We start from the raw sequence: 23,980 nt of genomic DNA, 5'->3' as shown, positions 1-23,980 counted from the left end.
TAAATGCACCCACCTCTTGGCTTCGACTGGAAAAGAAAGAAATCTTCTTTCTGGTGTAGTCATCTATTGCTTTAGCGATGGCTTCCAGCCATTCGTCTCTTTCTGTGGCTGAACTGCAAACATCATTTACAGTCTGTGATTTCAATTTAATTAAACGCAAGTACCAAAAATAGTTTTGGCACAAGTGATCAAAGGATCATTATCGTGTATAATTATTCTTTCCACTGCTGATATTTCTTTTATGTAGACCCCACACATAAATCATTACGTGTGTGTGTGTGTGTTTCTTACTTGGCAGACAGTATGAAGGAGCGTTCCACACTCTCAATGTTTAACTCATTCTGATAAGCCTCCTGACTTGGTTTGCTCACCTATCGAAGACATGGGACACACACATTACATTTCTTGTGTGTGTGTGTGTGTGTGTAAGGGAGTATTATGATGGTGGATATCTGACCTTCATGCCAGCCAGAGAAAGCATGCTGTTGACTTTATACTGGCCAGACTGAACGGGTGTTGTGTACAGCAGAATATCATTAAACTGTTAAGAGAAAGCAATTTACTGGATGTTACACCATCCACATTTTCCTGTCATATGCAGCAATTTCCTGTATTCTAAATGACCATATTAATGCATGTAGTAATATTGGTTTTTAGTCACAGTTCTGTGTCTTTTTTAGTTTTACTACCTTGAATATGATTAGATTTGATATGATCAAAGTTGGAAATATCAATGTTCCGGGTTATTATCATTGACTAAAACAATCTGTTTGTGCTAACTGAAAAAAAGCTGAAAAATATAAATATTAAGATGCTAAATTGTTGTTACGTACATACAGACAATATATAACCAATAGTGAAATGTAAATCAGGTCCACTCCATACACTGCAATTATTTATAAAGCATATAAAACAAATAAACAGAGATAATAAAAAAACGAAAGACAATCTAAATGAATGAGTAAAATTAGAAATGTTGCTTTGGAAACTAACTCAAAGAAGTTAAAGTCGTTGCATTAACTTGAAATAAAAAAAAAAATAAACTGAAATAAAAATACATGTAACCTAAATATCAATATTTAAAACAATTAAAATGGCAAAAACACAGTGAAAATATGAAAAAAGCAAAAAAATAAAAAACATTAACATTATAACAGTATAGAAATTATACTAAAATAACACTGTCCATTGTATAATAATTAGTGCTGTCAAACAATTAATCGCATTTTGTTTACATAATATATGCGTGTGTACTGTGTATATTTAAATACACAGTATATATTTTGAAAATATTTACATTTATTTATATTACATATAAATATATTTAATACATAAACATAACATATTTTTCTTAATTATATACACATGCATGTGTGTGTATTTATATAGACATAATAAATATACACAGTACACACACATATATTATGTAAACAAAATCTTTTATTTTGAATGCGATTAATCGTTTGACAGCACTATAATAAACACTTTATCAACATTTAGATTTCAACATATATGACCACAGTTTCTTACCAGGAAGAACATTCTGGGCTGCATAACTTTCCTGGAGAGTTTCATCAGAGTGCCCTCCTTTAAGAAAACCTGCGTATGCAACAAGAGCATGTTAGGTTAGCAGCTCAGAGACCTCAGGCACTGCCCGGACACGATGAATCAGTGGTAATTAAGTTTCTGACCCTGCCAGGCTGGACGATTTCATGGTGACCGTTCAGACTGTACTGAACCTGCATCAGCTTCTGAAAGTTATCCTAGAAAAATGAGATGTGTGTTATAAGTCAAAGTCATTCATATTCATGAGGTCTTAATGGTGGTTTGGTTGTGTTTGTTGAGTTACCCCTTGCTTCATGATGTCGTTCGCGTGGTTTGCCACTTCTTTCACCACACTGAGAGCAGCTGGGGAAACCAAACAAACAGAAGTTCAATAAACATTTTCACTTTTTTCTCATACAAAAAATAAAGTCAAAAGCTTCACAGATTTCTTTTTTTAATTAAAGATAAATTATTGTAAATTTGATAAAAAAAAAAAAAAGTATTTAGTGTCCGATCTATTCTTCCTTATTGTGGCAGACGTCTGAGTGAAACAGATGAACGCCAATGTCAATAAGATCAATAACATGCATTTAGAAAATAGAAAGGGTGAACTAAAAAAAACAAAAATAGATATTTTGGAAGCATCTATGAAAATTAAGAATGCCTTTCACCAGCATTTATGATTTTGATGAATGAGGTTAAAAATACGAGGCTGGTCTTAGACATTGGCCCTAGCTGTAATTGTTGGTTAATGTGAATTTTACCAGGTCATTTTATTTTATTTATTTACTGGGCCTTGGTCATTTACTAAAAGTGCCACCTCAGCTGCATAATATGAGTCCCTGCTCTAGTGTGTATCATTTCTAAGGAAAATGGTGTGCTCTTACTTTGTGTGTCTTTATAGTCGGATGAATCCTCAGGAAGGTTCTTCAAATAATCTGAAAGAGACATGAAAACTAATTGGACGATTCAAAATTGGTTACAGACATTTATTGTATTCATTAAATTACTTTAAGTTTAATCATAAGTTTGTCCAATGCAAGAAAACCTTTATACACTTCAATTTGACCAAACGGTCCCTCTTCAGCCAAATCTAGCCAAAACTCAAAAAGTCCACTAAATAAATCAAATGCTTTATTTATCTGCTGTGTTTGGCTTCCTGCAATGGGCCTGATATCCACTTGTTCTACTGTTGATTTCCGTGTGTACTCATCTGATGGTGTGTACCTGTGAGCAGGAGCTGGTATTGAGGTATCCGCTGCACCGGTTTCAGCAGGTAATGCTTCAAAGCAAGACTAGCACAGCGAGGACTCGTCTAAGAATGAGTGAAAAGAGTGAAATCTGAAATGTGAAGCATTACCAAATGGAAAAAAAAAAAAAAACACTGGTCTGGTTTCCATTACAGATTTGCACAAAACTTTTATAAATGTCAATAAAAAAAAAAACAAATGTTTCCATTAACTGACTAAAACATCTTTTTCCTCTCGTGATAAGTCATGGCGACAGATGATGGTAGCAGCCATTGCACTAGCCATTATTTTTCATCGAAGGAGACATAGTGTATCTTTGGCGAAGCAGCGTGGAGGGCCACTTCTGAAGCATACTGCATCGCGGCTGATGTAAACACAAGCATGGACTAGAGTGGCTGTCTGAGCCATGATGTGCCACAGACGTGTGCAGTGTAAATAAGGGGTTATTAAAGCATTAATTGCAAGGAGAGCCCCTTATACTTGAGAGCGGCCACGTATGAGGTGTGTCTTGAGATGTTTTAGTACATTAAAAATGGTCATGTGACTTTCACATCACCAGGTGACCTGTAAATGCGAAAAAAAAAAAAAGTTTTGTGAAATTTTCCTTGTTCGAATTGCCTCATGTGAGCGTTAAAAACCTTTTTTTGCGATACACCGAATTGACATTTTTCCATTGGGCGCATTTTCAGTTTGCAATTTCAATTAGCAATAATGGTAATGGAAAAGCAGTAACTTCTAAGGTACACACATCCCCTTTAACAAAAGAACACTCAGCATCGATTAATCAGTCTAATAGTATATTATGCACTGTATGTTAGGTAGTATGTTATACAGCTTGTATGTTGTCATTTTAGATCATTTCAAAAGTACATTTTAATATCAGACATATCAAGATACATCAGAAATATTTTTTTGATCTACTAAACACAATTTGATTGGAGAAAGCTTCTTTTCTGCTTTCTTTCTATAATTATTATTCTTAATGATAATAACTTTAAAGCTGCAGTCCATAACCTTTATTGTTCAAAATGTACATAATAAGCGAGTACACCATGAATCCATTTTCCAAACCGTGTTTTTGGCTTGCCCTGAATCACTACGGTACACCTAAAGAAGTGTTTATTTTCGGACTATTTTCAACTTTCAAACATTTTTCATTGTCCGTATGTGTACAATCATGCAACAACTGCTAAAACAGTGTCCAGTGTTTCCCATACATTGATTTATTTGTGGCGGCCTGTCACCACTGACCACCACAAACAGATTTTCCAAAAGGCTTTAACTTCATTGAATAAAAATGAGCACTGCACATTTCAAACTGAAAACGCAGCGCGGGGTGTTTTTTATATTAATTCATTTTTGAATGGAACAGGCTGTTTTCCAAAAAGTTTCGATATCAATTTCATTCCATCTTTCCTGTATTGTCTGATAAAATAGCGTTCATGAGCGCAGCGCTGCTTTGTTTACAGCCGTTACTGGGGAAACTGCTATTTCTGAAAGCGCCACCTGCTGGCAGAGAATGAATTAGCATTTTCAATAAGACCATCTGCTGTTTTCGTGAACTGTAAATGTTTTCCTGGGGGGAACTGCCGCCACACATAGACTGTAAGTCTGTGGGAAACACTGGTGTCTCACACACAAACATATGCTTTCATGGTTTATATCACATACATAAAGAAATTGAATAGTATAATTATTTATTTAACATGTCATTCTGTTTATTAACCTAAAAGAGTGTATTTTTTCTACATCATTATAAGGATATTTATTCCCATAAAGATGGACATGCACAAACTCCTACCTCAAACTGACGCACAACGTTAGCAAAAGGAGGATTTTTGCGACATTGTTCATCCAGCAGAGCCACATTACGGTCAAACTCTCGTATGTAGGTAGAGTACATCTTCAGATACGGACCTTTCTGAACAAAGATATCAGCCAATCTCTGATGATCAGACCTGCAGTATTCAGAGAGTTGCCCAGAAACAAAAAAAATCATTTTTATTATAATTTAGACTTCTTAAAAAGATCAATAAATGCCATCCAACTTCTAAATACCCTCATTCTTTTGCATCCTTTTTTGAACTCTCTCTGCTGCTATCCACAAAACATGCATGCTACTCAAATTTACATGAAATTCATTCGCAACACATTTAGCTTTCATATTGTTTATGTGCGTTACCAGTGAGCCACTCTCTCCTCCAGCTCTTTCAGTAGGTCTTTATTGAGTTCGTAGAGTTGGGGCAAATAGTACAAGATCTGATTCAACACTTTCTCCTCCACCAGCGGCTTCCCGCTCGCACGAGTTGCTTTGGCGACCGCATCCCGGAAATCCTGACAAAGAAATGGAGATGTTAGCTACTGCCAACAAAACAGAGACAGCTAGACTCACATCCGTGAGTTCAAACCATGACTTTATTTACTAGCATTTACACTTAAATAAAACCACAAACAGTGTAAATAAGAGTCCATTTGAAGTTTTCGCAATAAATCTTTCAAGGTACAATTAACAGCGCTCAACGAAACATTTCCAAACACAATCAGGGTAAAAACAAACAAACTGAAGCATATAAACTGACAGCCCAGTCCATCTACAGCTTTAACAGGAAGTAGAGAACATTTTCTCTCACAAACACACACGTGTCTTTAGGACAGCTGTTTGGGGTCATGGCCAAACAAGTGGGTTAAAGGGAGGGTGGGTGTCATTTCTTTCCGAAACACTCTCTGCCGTTGATCTCTTATTCCTCTACCACAGTCTCTCTGGACAAGCTCTTCCTCTCTTTCCTCTGCCGTCTCTTTCCTGTCTATTTTCACTTTTTTTCGGACTTTCTAATTCTTTACATCTCTCTGAATAGTGATGGGTTAGGATTAGTGCGGTCAAACGATTAATCTCATCCAAAAATAAAAGTTTTTGTTTACATAGTATGTGTGTGTGTATTATGAATATAAATACACACCCATGCATGTACATATTTAAGAAAATGTTACGTTTATATATTAAATATATTAATATAATATAAATTATATGAATAAATATATACATGCAAATATTTTCTAAATATATACTGTATATGTCTGTATTTATACACGCATAATAAATATACAGGTACATCTCAAAAAAGTAGAATATCGTGAAAAAGGTCAATATTTTGTGTCACTCATTTCAGAAAGTGAAACCCATATATTATATAGATTCATTACACATAGAGTGAAATATTTCAAGCCTTTATTTCTTGAAATTTTCATGATTATGGCTTACAGATAATGAAAACCCAAAATTCAGTGTCTCAGAAAATTAGAATATTACATGAGATCAATAAAAAAAGGATATTTTAAACAGAAATGTCAGGCTTCTGAAAAGTATGTTCATTTCTATGCACTCAATACTTGGTCGGGCCTCCTTTTGCATGAATTACTGCATCAATGTGGCGTGGCATGGAGGCAATCAGCCTGTGGCACTGCTCAGGTGTAATGGAAGCCCAGGTTTCTTTGATAGCGGCCTTCAGGTCATCTGCATTGTTGGGTCTGGTGTCTCTCATCTTCCTCTTGACAATACCCCAGATTCTCTATGGGGTTCAGGTCAGGCGAGTTTGCTGGCCAATCAAGCACTGTAACACCATGGTCATTGAAACCAGCTTTTGGTACCTTTGGCAGTGTGGGCAGGTGCCAAGTCCTGCTGGAAAATGAAATCAGCATCTCCATAAAGCTTGCAGAAGGAAGCATGAAGTGCTCTAAAATTTCCTGGTAGATGGCTGCGTTGACCGTTGACTTCAGAAAACACAGTGCACCAACACCAGCAGATGACATGGCAGCCCAAATCATCTCTGACTGTGGAAACTTCACACTGGACTTCAAGCAACATGGATTCTGTGCCTCTCTTCCTCCAGACTCTGGGACCTTGATTTCCAAATTAAATGCAAAATTTACTTTCATCTGAAAAGAGGACTTTGGACCACTGAGAACAGTCCAGTTCTTTTTCTCCACAGCCCAGGTAAGACGCTTCTGACGTTGTCTCTGGTTCAGAAGTGGCTTGGTAGCCCTTTTCCTGAAGACGTCTGAGCGTGGTGACTCTTGATGCTCTTGAAGCTCTCCCAAGTGTTTGAATCAGCTTTGCTTGACAGTATTCTCAAGCTTGCGGTCATTCCTGTTGCTTGTGCACCTTTTCCTACCCAAATTCTTCCTTCCAGTCAACTTTGCATTTAATATGCTTTGATACAGCACTCTGTAAACAGCCACACCTTTCAGTAATGACCCTCTGTGACTTACCCTCTTTGTGGAGGGCGTCAATGTTCGTCTTCTGGACCACTGCCAAGTCAGCAATCTTCCCCATTATTGTGGTTTCAAAGAACAAGAGATACCTGGAATTTATACTGTAGAGATGGTCGTTTAATGAAACTCAAATATAAATATTCTAATATTTTGAGATACTGGAATTTTTGCCTCCATGCTTCATACTTTACATGTAATGAATCTAAAATATATGAAAGTTTCACTTTTTGAAATGTTACAAGAAAAAATGAACTTTTTCACGATATTCTAATACACAGTACACACAGATATATTATGTAAATAAAAACTTTTATTTTGAATGCACTTTGACAGCACTAGTTAGGATGCACCACTACTTGTCTAACTAGTTGGCAAGTAAAGTCGACTGGAATGCATCTAGATTTTTATTTTTCTTAGAAATGGTTCTTTAAATTAGATAAATGAAGAGTGGCAATGTCTTGGCAGCATTGTTATTGTTAACTAAAAATAAAACTAATGTCAGCACCGATGTCCTGAGTTCGAATCCCAGCTCAATGACGTTTATTGACCAATGTATTTATAGTAATGACAACTTAGCCTCAAATAACGTAAGAAATACCTTGCCCTATAGACTTCCATTGTATTCCATTCATTTGTCCTTTTTCTTTTTCAAAAATATAAGAGACGAGTTTAAATATTATTTTGTGGCAATCAACATTATGCATCAAACGCTGTTGACAGCTGAACTTGTATTGAACCCGGAACATTTCAACACCATTGGATGGTTTTTAATGCATGTAGTCTTGTAATAATTTGTCCTGATAATACACTTACACAGAGCATACAGCTGCTCATTAAATCCAAAAATAAACTGAGAAACATGTATCTGTGTGTGTATTTTCCTCTTTGATCCTACTGTGACCGTGAAAATCAAACACTATTCCAGAACACATTCATATGAAATTATTAAAACACAAACAAATGACTGAACCCACACTTCCACTATAAACATAACTCTTGATTAAATCTGGATCCAGTGAAAACAGTGATGACTTACAATGTGAAGTAACTTCAGAACGTCCACAAATCTGCAAAGACACAAACACACATCCAAAATATAAGCTCAACAAAATATGTCCCCCTAAATGTGTTCATATAAAACTATTAAATACGAATATGCATTATTAAAAGACTATACATACACTTTCTCTGAGCTCATGATCTCCATTGCGATGTGGACCACCTTGTTTCTCTTCAACCTCTCTACCTCCTGAAGACATACACATTAAAATGCTGTTATAATATTAGGCCATTTTAGAATCTATTATAGAATTTTAAATGCCGTTAACTTACACAGTTGCTACATCCAACCATTATTACCAACAGCATACAGCCTCATACCAAAACAAATGCTCCATGTAAGCTTGTGTGTGTGTGTGTTGTTATGGGCTGATGAGAGGCTGCAGTCTTTATTTGGATCGCGGTCTGTCTAAATACAAGGACAAAGTTTGACTGAATGCACCCCCTGTTTCCCAGATCGGGGTGTGTCTGGGGGTCTCTCTGGATTATCTCGAGACAGAAAGTCTGCTGGACATACCTTCCAACTCTGATTTATCCGCAAGTGATTGGAGTTCCTACTTCTTCTAAAGTTTTTCTCTTAAATACAAGATATATAACACCATTCTCAAAGCATTTAAAGGGATAGTTCACCAAATTGTTTTTGATATGATAGTTTTATATGATAAACAGATTTAATTTAGGCTATTATTTACATATAAACATTGATCAACGCACATACATCCACACATCAAATATGGTAAATGGAAGTTCAACTGTACTTGCTTGATGCAGGAGAACAAACCTCATTGGTTTCTGCTAAACCGCAAACATATGTATGTGACTCACAAGAACGAACCTCATTGGTTTCTGCTAAACCGCAAACATATGTATGTGACTCACAAGAATGAACCTCATTGGTTCTTGGTGAAACTAAAACATGTTTGCACTGGAGCTTCCATTTCCCTTAATTGATGTGCTCTATGAATGTGCATTAATCAATGTGAATAATAGCCTACATTAAATCTTTGCGTCAAAGTTACAGCAAATTGCTCGATTTTTGAAACTTAAATTTTTAGTGAGCGTGACTTTCATTAAAAATATCTTCATTTGGGTTTTAAAGATGAGTTTGGAATTTACATTTTTGAACAAACTGTTCCTTGAAATTTGCGATTTCGTAATTTGTGAAAACACAATATTCAGAAGTAAATAATGTAGGCTGGGACTTAATTTCAGGGATTTAAAGGTGGGGTAAGCATTTTTTCAAAAACGCTTTAGAAAACCGAGTCGGACCAGTACCAAAACAAACTTGTAGCCAATCAGCAGTAAGGGGCGTGTCTACTCATGATGTGAGGAGAGAGCGCTCATCAGTGCACATGACGGACATTAGCCAAGCGACGACAGAAAGATAGAGATGGCAGATAAAAAAACAGAGGAAAACGTCTGTGGAACAAAAGAAGGCTTACACCCTGTCGTAACAGCTATGCGGTCTACACCGGACGCAACAGCTATGTGGTCTACACTGGACGCAACAAAGCAACCGTTGAAAATAATTAGAAATTTGTGTCAATACGTCATAAATAGAACACGGCAGCAGTTTATTGTCTGGGTTTTGTCGTGTCGCTGAGCGGCATCCAGTGTTGATAGCATTACTGATTATAATGAGCTCTATAGTATTTTGTCGCACCGCTCGCTTCCGATGTAGACACGGTGTTATGATAAGGCAAGAAGTAAGACCTGTGTAAATATCGGATAAGCTTTCCAGCGCTGGAGAGATCTCAAGGAGCGGGAAGGCCTGCGATCGGGCGCCGAGGTTGCTTTGTTTTTCTCGATAGGTGAGTAACATTGGTTTTGCTTTGTTTCACAGAACTAATTGTTGCCGCAAGTATGTGTGGGGCGGAACTATTAAAATAGGGGCGAGACCCTTTTGGGGTAGGGGCGTGTTTGTTTTGGTGATTTCAAATGTCAACATTGGCTACCAGAAATCACTTACCCCACCTTTAATATATATTTGTGGTTTACATTTTTCCCCGCCCACATGGTCTTTGTTAAATCAGCAGTTGTTTTGAAGATGGATGTTGTAAAACGATTAATATTTATTTATTTTTTTTTACTTTGCAATCATGTTAAACCATGCTAAAATTAAACAAACTTAAAAAAAATATTTGTCAACTTTGCTGAGGCCCGTATGCAAATTTGTCACAATAATCTGACGCATAATATTCAAGTCCTGTAGCTATACTGTGTATTTCAGTGTTTATCCCAATGCAATGTCCTGCCTCATAAACTTCCATTGTAGGTGGATTAGTGTAAACACAATTTTTTGTTTGTGTTTACTCTAAGAGATGAGTTGAAATTATTTCCTGTGGTAACGGAAGAAACAATCACAGATGTTGTCGATAGAGAACTTGAGCTGAACCTGGAACATTCCTTTAATGGCATGCCAAAAATGACCAACCATTTTGCTGTGATGTGGTGTCTGTGTAAAGGTGTAGTACCTCTTTGTCTTTTGAATGGCTCATGTCTTCTTTGCTGGAGTCAGAACTGTTGCCATCTTCATCATTAGAGCTCAATCCATCCTCTGACAGATCACCACTCACAGAACATCTGACATCCAAAGTACAAGCAATCAAAACATGTTTTTCACTGATAGATGGTAATTGGCTCACAAATACGTGCAAAGATAGTACATTAAAATTATGCAAAAAAATATGTTAAATACATCAAAATATTCCGAATTTTAAACTTCACCCTATTTATTATTTATTATGTATGGAAAAGAGCAGCATGAACAATCTCCTAAATTTCTGCTTTTTTGCTCCACATAAGAAATGATGTTATACATGTTTGGAGTGACATTTAGAGTGAGAAAAGCAACTTTATTTTTTGGGTGAACGGTTCATTTAGCATCCAGCACCAGATAGCACAAGCAAACTCTCACGCACACTCATGCATTCACACACTTTCTCCCCTCTTTCTGGTTCCCCTCGCTCTCATTCTTTCTCCTGCAGCAGGACAGAGCTGCTCTTGTTTACAGCTTATATAAACTCACTCTGCAAAGAGACGCGCACACACACATACACACATCCATACACAAGCTCTCAAGTGCACAACCTCTCTCACACACAGAGATATGCAGACAGCAGTTTGGAGTTTCTGTCGTGCCTGGGCAATTAGTGTGAATGTTATTTAAAATATGAGCTATCAATTAAGGGCACTCAAATTCAGAAGCTGGAATGTGCCAAATCTGAATATCACCAAATAAATTATAGATTTTTCCTCAGTTTTGGCTCATTATAATTATTACAAACTAACCCAAAATCTACACCATAAATTAATTAATGAATAAATTATTGAATACTATATGAAAAGGTTTTACCCCTAAATGTCTCTCTAATTTGAAAAAAAGCTATTCAGGAACCTCAAATAGGCTGGGCGCATATTGTACAATTTATACAATATAGTCCTTTATGATTGTTGCATGTCAGACTGCACAAACATATTCCCAGCTATAAGCCAAATCACACTGTGGGATCTCAGTTGTCATTAATGTGACTCGTTAAAAATGTACATACAGAGTTTTACATCATTACTCTGTGACTTGTTCAGTGATGGTGAAGCGCATTCACATGCAGAACTATAATGGTGGCTATAAAATAATCTCTAATGTTAATTTTGGTAATGGCTTGCATTGAAAAGAAAAAATGGAAGCAAGTGGTGCAAGTAGTGATTTGCTGTTGTCACACTAATTACATCATTAGGTTCTGTGCTCGTAATGGATTTTGATATGATGGACATCATAGGAGAAGCCATACTACAGAACCGTGCCTCAAAACGTCTGACACTGGCAGAATTTGATCAAAGATCAATGATCAAAAATCGGCTGTCGGTGGACATGTCAAACTACCATTTTTGACAGATTTTGGTCTAGGATCAGAGGAATCTTTAAGGATTTGCAAAATTTGTACAGTGTGCACAATCATACAATGAGACACTGCATAGACTTCTATTGTTTTTATATACAGTACTGTGCAAAAGTCTTAGGACATTAGTATTTTAAAAAAAATTATATTTCTATCTTTTGCTGTTGTGTAATGTCTCCAAGACACGAAGAAACCTACCAACAAAGCTACCTGAAAAACAATGTACAAGTGTACCTAGGACAAAAGCGGTTTTAAAGGAGACATATTAACTAACTTTCTCAGTTGGTGAGAAAGCACATAATTTGACTGGCCATTGCTTTCAACAGAGATGCCTATGATTGGCTACAATACTCAACTCTGCAAAAACATGTAAATAAACTTGTGGTTTTGTCATTCGAAACCAGAGCATGCACGCAAAAACACACATGAGCATTTAAAAGTGGTTGACTACAAGTGGGTACAGATATGAATTGGTACTAATGGTACTGTAAAAAATCTGACTCCTGCTACAATGTGCCACGGCTCTGCAGCCTGCGCTGTATGAAGCAGACGCTTTGGAGCAGCGTAGACCATGCACTCGCACAAATGCGACCACGTCAAAGTTTAACTTGCACATTCTCAAAAAATGGTCGCAGTCCCCTGTAAAAACACACTGTTTTCATACATTTCTCTTTAAATGCAAATGAGCTGCTGCTCCCCACCTCCCTTTCCAGAAGAGGGCTGTGTCTTTACAGCTGGTACATCAGATACTCTTAATATTATAATAAGATCCCCTTACAAATCACGGGGGATCGAAATTGAGCGGCTCATTTTTTCACAAGCTTGCAGACAGGCTTACAAAAAAATATTTACTGGGTTGTTCTTTTTCATGTTTTCTGGGTTGGTAGATGCACCACGGACCAGATTATAGCATGTAAACACAGAAAACGTCAGATTTTCACGATTGCGTCACCTTTAAACGCAAAGGGTGGTCACATCTAATGTTGATTTGATTTAGTTATAGGTGCAATAGGAGATCTCGGAAAATGCTAACTTTAGCCTGATAGCACTGAAAGCGAACATCCCACCCTCCCTGCAATCGCCGTCCAAAGCCACTCCCCCTGAACGCACATACGCTCAAAGAGCAGAATACCAGAGACAACATTAAATGACTACAATAGGCTACATCAACGGTTTCCAATTACAGTCGTCGCGCCATCCCCGCTCTTCACTTATCATATGTATATCTTATCACATCCGACGGTTGTTCTGTTGGCCCGTAATAAATGCACTGAGAAGTGGACATCACCAGATATTCCGCCATGATTCCAGTTCAAAGCGAGCGTATATGTTCCATACAAAGGGCATTAAAGAGTGCAAGACATGAATTTAAATTGTATTTATTTACAGAGGTATATTATGTCACACTTCTCTAGTACGTTTCGTCTGTGTGTGACGACGCTGCGCAGCGCAAATCTGTGAATGAATGTTCCGAAGTGAAATAAACTTCAACGGATTTCCCTGCTCAGGGAGTAGGGAGCAATGAACACTGTGTAGGGAGCATGTCAATCGAAACACAGTTCATGCACGTAGCTCTCTTCTAACGAGTTGGTTATCTGAATCAGGTGTGTTAACTAAGCGAGACACGCAAAATATGGGCTACATCATGCGTCATTCACGGTGAGAAAACTTTATAGCACAGTTAGTAAAAGTACTACAATACCAGGACGGAAGATCGGGTTGTTGATGTTTGTCTGCCATTCTCGCTCTGTCTGCACAGCGTGCGTGAACAGGGTGCGCAGAAGTATGCTAATACATTGACAGTCAGGTAGGAAAGCCAATTAAAACGCTCGGACCGAACGTTTTGATTGGACAAACATTTCTTGGTCCTACACCTTCCACAGAGCATATAAATACAGATAAATACATTTAGACCACTTAACTTAATGATTACTATCAGGATGTGAAGAGACTTTCAATCGGAATAACAAAAAATGTTTCTGAAGACAATCACCTATTGCACCTTTAATAGAAGCTAACTGATGAATAAAATCAATGTATGGCATTATTTTTTGAAAGGATCCTCACTTTACAGTATTTTTACACAAGTGCCCAAAACCTTTAACAGTACTATAGCTTTGCAGGTAGGTTTTTTGAAGCATCTTGGAGACGTTGCCAAATTTCTTATAGATTCAGTCGGTCTCAGTTCTTTTTGTTTCTTCATGTCATTCCAGACGGACTGGAAGACAGTGAGATCAGATCTCTGTGTGGAGCACTGGCTGTTGTCAAACTCCTTGTCCATACATAAACCTCACTGGATTACTACAGTTAATGGCAAAAGGAATGCTTGGAAATGTAAACTGATATTTCCTACTGGGACATTACAACAAAAGATAGAAAAGTTTAAAAGCATTATTTTTTTCTTGGTTTGTTGGTAAATACTGTATAGCTAGTTATAACTCTAACCCACTAATTTCTTAATGTTTTTACAAAAAAATATGCCCAAAAGGAGGTTTTGGGAGTTTTAGCTCACTTCTAGGTACAAATTTGTCCCCAAAATATGGTTAAGTAGGTACATAGATGCACATGTTTCACTCCAAGTGCTTCAGCATGACTCCCATTAACTAATAGAGTCCAGTGGCCAAATCAATTTAAGTCCCACAGTTAAAGAGAAAGTGGTTATATTTTCAGAATGCAACACTAGCATGCTTCCTACAGCATACTGTGCATCTGAAACAGTATGCAAAAATACATTTCAGAGCAATATATATATAGTACACATTTGTAAATAAAAAGTTTAAGTTAAAATCTAAGATTTAAGTTAAAATCTAAACATAAGATTTCAAAGATTTTTGCAGTTCAATCAAATGAGTCAGGAAAGAAAGAAACAGATTTGCATTGTTGCATGGTGAAACAGTTTTAAACCAAGTGTATTCTGTATTGTGTTACTGAGAGATCAAAAATGATCATGTATTATTACTGGGATCAAGGGCTGCAGCCCACATGCCTGTAAAATATTTGTTGGTAACAACTTGCTGACAACTCCAAACACACGACCACAAACTTGATTCAACGTCCTGTGCATCTGGAAACCAACTGCGAATTCAGCGAAATGCTGTAAGTTTTCACCGTCACTGAGACCCCATCACTGACAAGCCGATGTGTGATGGAGGTCAAGAATGTCTTTACAAAGTCCAGAGACAAAAATAAACCGTGCTTACACATGACTTTCTCTGATAAAAAAAATTAGCCGTGGGCGCTGATGCTTTCGAATGATGTCAGTAATACAGTCAGCAGTTGGGATGTTTTGCAATCAGAATAAGACAAGTCACGGTTTACTGATATGACATGATTTGTGCTACTGTGTTGGAAATGCTGTTATGGCAAAGCATGACTGTGAGCCAGAAGATCTCAGTTGAAAATTCTGAGAATGAGAGTGTGTGAGAGAACGAGTGTGGGAGAAACAGAGAGAAGGAAAGGTTATTTTCCAGTGGCTCAGCTCTCTTCTCTACAGACATTTCCTGCTCTGGCCACTGAAAATAACCCACAGGAAAGCGGCCCAACCTGGACTAAAAGAGTGGACTGTGACTCTCACACACACTTCCATGATCACACAGACCAAACCAATATAGCACACACATTAAAATATATAGCAAAATATATAAAAAAGTGATCCGGATTCTATAGTTTTGTGGTTGCTCTGAGTCTTAAAGCGATTCATACCATAGACAACAACTTTAACAATAACTTTAAAGTTTAAATTAATTACTGTCACAATTCCATGAGAATAGGGAAGTCCACGCCAAAACTATAACGACACAGAAGAACAATATTGTTGGAATCACTTGCAGCAATCACGATTTTTCCAGCTGATGAATGATAAAAATATTCACAGCCAATCAGAATCCACCTGGCTTTAAAGAGCTCAAGCATTAAAAGCCGCAAAAAAAAAATCGATTGTCCATTGGTGTGGACGTTAATATACTTGTTATCTTCATAGTTGTTGCTATTGTTGAGACCAGGTTAATGTTGCGTAGGCATTCGATAAGGAAACATGTGACTATATTGTAATTTACAGACATGACCTGGGCCTGTATGTGTGAAGACGTTTTTGGGTATTCTACTGACTGCCTGATTATAAATAATAGCTTGTCGATCTATGAAGTCTTAGCCAAGGTGGCCTTTTTGCCAGTGCAGTAGTGTAGTTATGGCATCTACTGGCAGAGGCTAACTGCACCATGCAACCATCCAAACAGTCCCTTGTTCATGTCTAATAATAATTAAGTCATAAGTAATTACACATAACCATAGCAAACCATTGTAGATGTTAAATACCCTGCTAATCTAGCATTGTGCTATTCTATTAGCCTGTTAAGCTAAAATAGGACATGCAAGTAAGTACCAGAGTTGGGGGTAACTCATTACAAGTAACACGAGTTATGTTATCGGATTACTTTTTCAAGTAACTAGTTAAAGGGGTCATATAATACGATTTCACCTTTTTAACTTTTGTTAGTGTGTAATGTAGCTGTGTGAGCATAAACACATCTGCAAAGTTACGAAGCTCAAAGTTCAATGCAAAGGGAGAAATTGTCTATTAGCATAGCATCGCCAACAGCAAACGGCTGGTAAGGGATTACAACAAAATAATTCCGGGTTAGTGACATCATAAACCCAGATAAACCCCACCCCCCGAGAACATGCAACGAAGGGGGCGAGGCCATGCTGCGCTGCTTTAGAGAAGAGGAAGAAAACAAGGGGTGCACGTAAAAATCTATTCAAATACTGTATGAATCGCGATTCTGTCTTTAACGATTCTACTGGATTCACAAGTTTCAAAATCAATGTTCTAAAGCAACGGTTCTCAATCCTGTTCCTCGCGTCGCCCTGCCCTGCACAAGCTCTGCATCTCTCGCTCTCATTCAGATCAGCTCAGCTCCAACAATGAACTGTTCCATTTATACACTTATTTTCAATGACAAGCGTTAAACATGGACGTGCATGCGGTTGCCGTACTGTATTAAATTACTGTAACTGTAACATAAGCAGTAGGCCTACCATTAAAAGCCGTGCTTGCACTTATATCCTAATATTAGTTACTAATATCCTCTGCGTCTCAATCGGGCTCAAATTGATAAGAAATATAGGCGACGCCACTGTTTACAATACAACCGCTGAGCTGAGGGGCAGGACTTTAGACACGCACTAATTGGCGGATTGGCAGTTTATCCAATCACAACACACTGGGCCAGCTAACCAATCGTGTATTTCTGAGGGAGGGGCTTCATAAAAGCAGTAAATGATCAGCGCGTTCATCAGAGAAGGGACATAGCAGTGTGAATTAAAGGAAATTTTTTATTTATTATTGTTCGTATTTCGATTTGTTGTTAAATCAAACTTCAGTCGTTCAAATAAAGAAATATTCCAAGCCCAGAGTCGATATTAAAAAATAGCTGTTTTGATCTGATCATATAGCCTAAACGAGTCATGGGTCTGATTGCAGTTATTGGATAGCACTACATTGTAGACAGATTGGAGATTAATCCTAATAAACATGCTAATTAAAACCGTTACATTAAAATACATTTAAAACAGTGTATTTCATAACTTCAGCAGCGTGCAGATCCTCGTTTATGTCAGGACTGTGGTGACAGTAGCGTGGACAATCAGCTCGTTCACATAATGTAGGCTACCATATATCTATTATAACGGGAAAACATTTCGTTTTTATGACATATGTCGTTATTACGAGAAAAACTATGTCGTTTTAACGTGAAAAATCTTATTACGACACAATTGAGTGGAAAACGTGATGTGTGTATGGCAGCAATGCGTCACCGTACATCCCTTAAATCAAAACCTATTAAACAAGACAACTGTAGTTCAGGATGGTGATATGAATAATGACATCTTCTGTACATATGTGCACATGCACAAACTGACCTGTTCACCTCACATGGTTCCTGAACTTCATAAATGCCTGTGTCTACATCCTGGTTGGAATAGACCCAGGGCAGGTTCATGTACTCTGGAATCTCCTCGTATAATGGGAAGTTCTTGTATTCCACCCCACAGTCAGCCTCACGGTCACCTTGAGCTTCTTCATCATCGCCAGGTGCGACCTGATTAGTGGGTGTGGCTTTATGCTCCTCGTATTCTGCATCAGTACGAGTGCAATCCAGGGACTGTCCACTGCGAAGCAACTTCGGAAGCAACCGTGCACACACACGCAGCTCTAGAAGTTTCCGCAAGCTACGGCGTGTTTGATCGGAGCGCGCCAATGGCTCGGAAGATTCGGATCCGGTGTCCACTCGCTGAAGATCTGCAGAGGAAAACGACTTTGCCCTCTGTTTAATGAAAATAGGTCCCATACCTCCAGCATGTGGCTGGCTGTTACTGCGAGTCGGCTGGTTTCTACCGAAGAGAGGGATGTTAGGAAGAGCGACTCGCCATGAAGGTTTCTCCTGAGGAGGTGCCGGAAGTTCTCTGAATACGGGAGGACTGGAGTTAGGAAGCGGAGGAGGAGTTTGCGTTAGCGGAGGCGTGTTTTGCTTCCGCAACATGACGGATGCGGGAAGACTGTTTCGTTGGGGCTTTTTAGGCTTGACTTTCGGTGACTTTTCCTCCCCGTCCAGAGACGGCTCGATTATAGCTTCCACTTGTGATCCACAGCTGAGCTTAATCTGTTTAGGAAGACTCCGCGTTATTGGGTATCGTGCAAAATCTCCATATGCTTCATTATCTTCATCATCGCTTTGCACCTCCTCATCATTACACTTAACCTCTTGAAGATCTGAGTGGCAATGCAAAAGCAAGTTGTCCACTGACGGTGAGGCCTTGCATGAGGAATAAACCATTTGTGGGAGGGATTTCTGTCGAGGTGGCGGAGCTGGAGGTTGCGACCCATCCTCCGCAGCTGTGTTCATGGAAGCTAAAGTTACACCATTTGTCGGAACTGAATAATGGGTGGAGTCTAGATAAGGAGACAAGTCTTCAGTATGTGTACTGTGAAAAGAGTCTACTTTGTGCAAAGAATCAGTGTTGGTTGAGGAGTCAGTGTCCGTGTTTTCCGTGTTCTCTTTAGGGGAACATAAATTTAGAGGTGTGTCCATGTAGGCGTTACAGCTTTTCGAAGTGTTTTCGGGATTTTCTAGTAATGTGTCTGTCTGAACGCGTTCAGGAGTCTCTGTAGGTGCATCTGCTTGAGTGTCTGAAGGTGCAATTTCCACAACATTCTGCCTAAGAAGTGCCCTCCGAGGGCGTCGTGGATGGGGTACAGGGAGTGGCTTACTGGGTGGTGCAGGAACACCATCATTGTCACTGGTGCAAGAGCTAAAAATGTAGTTCCCAGTGTGTTTCTGCTCTGCAGACCATTCCTGTTGAAGTTCCGTAGGAGTGTGTCTTGGGATCTGGACAGAAGTTTGTTTTTGTGTACCTGCCTGGTCCTTTTCTAGTGTGGCAGAGTTTGGTTCTTCCTGTGCCTCTGTGGAAGTGTGGGATGAGTCCGTGGGAGCATGCATTTGTTCCCGTTCAGATCGGGAAGCATGTTCCAATGTGTCATTGTAAAACAACTGTTCTTTTGGGCCATCCCCCTCTTTGAAATCCCCTACCTCTGCTTTTCCACATACTTCCTTATAATCTTCTGATTTGCTGTTACCTAGATGATGACCTTGAGTACTGGGTGGTATAATGTAATGTGACAGGTGTGAGGATAGTAGAGCAGGACCCCCGTTTTTGGAGACGGGGGGAAGTTGGGTTTTGCAGGGATCTTGTCTTGGCTGGAGAGGTTTCTGAGAGGCTTTGGGCAAGCATGGTTTGGGGGCGACAGCAGGTTTTCCTCTCTTGTGCGCAGTGGGTGAAGGTGAAGGCAGCAGGATCTCTGGTTTTGGGGCGATGGGGGGAGGTGATGGTTTCTGTGACTGAACCAGCTTGGGTTTGGGGGCAACTGGTGGTTTCTTCATTCCTACATAAACTCACACAGAGAAGAAAGAGAGGGAGTATGAATAGACTGGCATACCACATACACACAGCTGAACACGATGGGTCACGACTTGAGTTCAAGACAGAAATGCAGCTCTGAAACACACATCAGTATCTACACATAGAAACTTTAGATTTCTCTGCTACTAGGATTGTGTGAGTTTCTGTAAATGAAGCTCCAGTATGAGTCACTATCAGGTCAAGATGTTGTCATCATGCACAATTATACTTAATAGCATATTCTAGTAAAGTGTTCTAATCAGTGCTCGAATTGAATCAAGTCTTATGGGGGGTCCCCACCATCAGACTTTTTTTTTTTTTTTTTGGTGGGGGTGGGGGTTAGTCTCGCAATATATAATTTATACAAAATAAACAATATATTTGATCATAATATGCATAACTATATACTATTTAATGTTGCATAACAAAGAGAGATAAGCTACTATTCTTCTTTTAAATGGCTTACTCCAAGTAAAAATGTCTGAGGGACCCCCCTAAGTCTATTTTTTACTTCTTATGGGGGGTCCCTAATGCCTTATGGGGGGTCCCGGATCCCCCCAGCCCCCCTTCAATTCGAGCAGTGGTTCTAATATCAGACCTTTCCTTTTATAGCCCTGACAAAAAGCACTGATTATAGAGGCAAAATAGGCTATAGGCATGCGAAAATAAGAGTTCATGTACCAAGAAATTATGTTAGATAAACGAGTTTAACATTTTTAGAGGCATTCACCAATGTTTTGATGTTGAAGAGCATTCAACTTTAAGAATGAATGGACAATACAAAGTCTAATTAACTGTCAGCTCCATTTATTGAACCGTATATGACAGCTGCAATGTTGACCATGTTTTACATATCACACAGGTATCAAATGTTGTAGTCATTTTGTTTTTCTGGTGTTGGTTTAATTGGAATAATTGAGTTGACACATACACTACCAGTCAAAAGTTTTTGAACAGTAAGATTTTTTCACCAAGCCTGCATATATTTGATCCAAAATACAGCAAAAGCAGCAATATTGTGAAATATTTTACTATTTAAAATAACTGATTTCAACTGAAATATATTTTAAAATGTAATTTATTCCTGTGATCAAAGCTGGATTTAAGCATCATTACTCCAGTCACATGATCCTTCAGAAATAATTATAATATGCTGATTTTCTGTTTAAGAAACATTTATTATTATTATTATCATCATCAATATTTAAATTCGTTGATAAATAGAAAGAATCAAAGATTGGCATTTATCTGAAATAAAAAGCAATTGTAGAAATTCTATACAGAAATAGAATTTCTTTATATGGTAAAGAAATTATAGAAATTAATACTTTTATTTTACAAGGAAGCTTTAAATTGATGATAAAAACATTTATAATGTTACAAAAGATTTCTAATTCAGATAAATGCTCTTCTTCTGAACTTTTGATTCATCGAAGAAACCTGAAAAATTTCTACTGTTTTCAAAGTAATAATAATAAATGTTTTTGAGCAGCAAATCAGAATCGCAGAATGATTTCTGAAGGATCGTGTGACGGTACAAATTTAGCTTTGAAATCACATGAATAAATTACATTTTAAAACATACTCAATTAGAAAAGAGTTCATTTAAGCCGTAAAAAACATTTCACAATATGACTGCTTTTCCTGTATTTTGGATCAAATAAATTCTCCTCAGCCAATGTAATGTTGTTGAGCTGATATATAAATGCTCTAATAAACATATTAAAGTCTCAGATATCACATTTTGTTTTATACATATACAGATTTTCTCTTAGTTTATAAAATGCAATCTATATGAATGACTAAATTATAGACAAAAAATGCAGTTACTACAATTATATATGTAATAAATATATATATTTGAAATTAAGTAAAATAAAGATGTTTACATGGTTTGAAGCAGATCCTGTTAGTTTTAAAGTAACTACAGCTATCATAGTCTCCTTTTATAGATATCACAATTAATGATTGTGTTGACTAAGCTCTTTCGGGAGAAAAAACAAAACAACAACTTTGGTTTTGCTCTCTTGAGGAAATGTGGTCTTCCTATTCCAAGGGAAGCAATCCCTCCTCCTCCTCATTCTTCTCTCGGAGCTCCGGATCCGGGAACCGAGCTCAGGAACCGTCTCTCGCCGGGGACCATGCTTCTGCTTCGGCAGCAGCGAGACCGAGTCATCGGGCGGATGTTTTCCACGTTATCCTCTTTGCTTATACCCTCCATAACAGAGTCCACATCGATTGAAGAGAACAAAGGAAAAAGTAAACTCTAACCAAAATGGTTATATGTGTATAAAAACCGAAGGGACGTTTAAAAAAAAAAGCTTCAAACAAAAGACTGAAGTCAAATCAAAGTATTCCGTGCGGTTTCCATATATATATATATATAACGTTATGCCTGGGGAAAAACCCTGGATAAGGCTGAAAATAGAATATCCCTTCAGGGGAAACATTCCAAAATAAACCACAACATCGTTCCTTACCTTCTTCATCCAGGAAAGTGTTTTAAGCAGTTTAGCCTCTACTTCAATAAAGTTGCAACACATGGAAATATTTTAATGAAACCGTTAGATATCGCACCATCCCTAGGTTTCTGACTTCCCTGCATGGAGGCTTGTTCAACAGAAGTAGCTGATGTTTATTCATCCAGGAAACTAACCTGTACTCATGATCCCCAAACGACTCACTTTACTCCATGAATGAGCTGCATTCAGCACAGATTCGCCGCTTTTCTTCTGGAGGGAGACATTGCAAGGAGATATCTTCCAAAGGCTTTGTATTTCTAATATGTTGGAAGGTATTCCACGCTTGCCATGGTTTTTGCCACCGCTTTTGTAAAGCTGGAAAGTCCAGTCAAAGAGTTTAATAGAAATCTCCATGATCCGCCGCTAGAGGCGCTCTTACGATGCATTTAGTGAATCGGTTCGTTGAACCGATCGATTCAATGAATCTTTTCAGCAAACCGATTCAGTTATTCGTTCCTTCACCCTTAAAGAAAAAATAAAGCTGATGTGTCTGATTATGTCACTTAAATAAAGGTTTCTTCAAGACGTGATATACGAATACACATTGTCTGGATCCCATATTGCCCACATTATAATTTCAATTTAAAATGCTCCTTACAAACAAGGAATAACTTAAATGTTGCACAACCACAACAATTAAATATGATATGTGTTTTAGCAATGTTTCCACCTTCATTTACAGTATGTCATTAACAGTTAATAACACCCATTTCAAGATAAATCGATTTTGGGGCAGAGTTCAGGCTGTGCGCGATTCGTTCTGATCAGATTCTTTGAAAGGAACCGATTCCAATGAATGATTCGTTTGCGAATCGAACTTCACTACAATCCACCATCAATTTGAGAATAAAAAGTAGATGCTGTTTGTAGCAAAATAAATAAATAAAATAAAAAAACGAGATGGTTACAAGTTGAGACAGAAATAAATTAATCATTATTCCACACGGGGGGATTGTAGGTGGGGGGAGTGAATGTCCAGCGCTCTCTCCACCCTCAATACCACGACTGAGGTGCCCTTGAGCAAGGCACCGAACCCCCAACTGCTCCCCGGGCGCCGCAGCATAAATGGGTGTGTGTTCACGGTGTGTGTGTGTTCACTGCTGTGTGTGTGCACGTTGGATGGGTTAAATGCAGAGCACGAATTCCGAGTATGGGTCACCATACTTGGCTGAATGTCACTTCACTTCACATTGGGGCACATACAAATAGTCTGTGAGTTCTATATTTTATACATCCGACTGTATTCACTGAACACAAATCTTAAAATATTTATATTAATATGTAATATTATAATGAATAATACTAATAATCCTATAATGCAGAGTTGTTTACTGGGCTACAGTATTTATAATCAGTCTAACATCTGATTGCTCAACAGGTGAGTAGTTACTTTTAAATAACGTTTCAATTGAAAACATTGAAATTTACATGCATGTTGTAATATAACAATACAAACAATTTACAAATAAAATACAAA

General features: G+C 38.0%; 1 protein-coding gene across 2 annotated transcripts in view; it reads right to left on the bottom strand.

The window, feature by feature from the left end:
- Nucleotides 1-22,847, bottom strand: part of LOC306861762 (FYVE, RhoGEF and PH domain-containing protein 6-like) — a 28,491-nt gene extending 5,644 nt beyond the window's left edge. Inside the window, exons 1-15 of one of the 2 annotated variants that reach the window (XM_079404226.1) lie at nt 22,638-22,847; nt 17,945-19,964; nt 10,598-10,706; nt 8,246-8,313; nt 8,101-8,131; nt 4,978-5,129; nt 4,597-4,753; nt 2,773-2,860; nt 2,433-2,483; nt 1,850-1,908; nt 1,692-1,763; nt 1,531-1,599; nt 458-541; nt 292-371; nt 14-113 (exon numbers count right to left, since the gene is read on the bottom strand). In XM_079404226.1, coding sequence (XP_079260352.1) covers nt 14-113; nt 292-371; nt 458-541; nt 1,531-1,599; nt 1,692-1,763; nt 1,850-1,908; nt 2,433-2,483; nt 2,773-2,860; nt 4,597-4,753; nt 4,978-5,129; nt 8,101-8,131; nt 8,246-8,313; nt 10,598-10,706; nt 17,945-19,964; nt 22,638-22,647 — 3,150 coding nt within the window. In that variant the 5' untranslated portion in view covers nt 22,648-22,847. Of the gene's footprint in view, nt 1-13; nt 114-291; nt 372-457; nt 542-1,530; nt 1,600-1,691; nt 1,764-1,849; nt 1,909-2,432; nt 2,484-2,772; nt 2,861-4,596; nt 4,754-4,977; nt 5,130-8,100; nt 8,132-8,245; nt 8,314-10,597; nt 10,707-17,944; nt 19,965-22,461; nt 22,575-22,637 lie in introns of those variants that run through there. The other variant, XM_079404227.1, reaches the window with a different exon arrangement.
- Between the last annotated feature and the right edge of the window lie 1,133 nt (nt 22,848-23,980).

Source organism: Barbus barbus, assembly GCF_936440315.1.
Source record: "Barbus barbus genome assembly, chromosome: 42".
NCBI lineage: Eukaryota > Metazoa > Chordata > Actinopteri > Cypriniformes > Cyprinidae > Barbus > Barbus barbus.
Note: the sequence above shows the minus strand (reverse complement) of the source record. Positions and strands in the feature narration are given on the sequence as shown.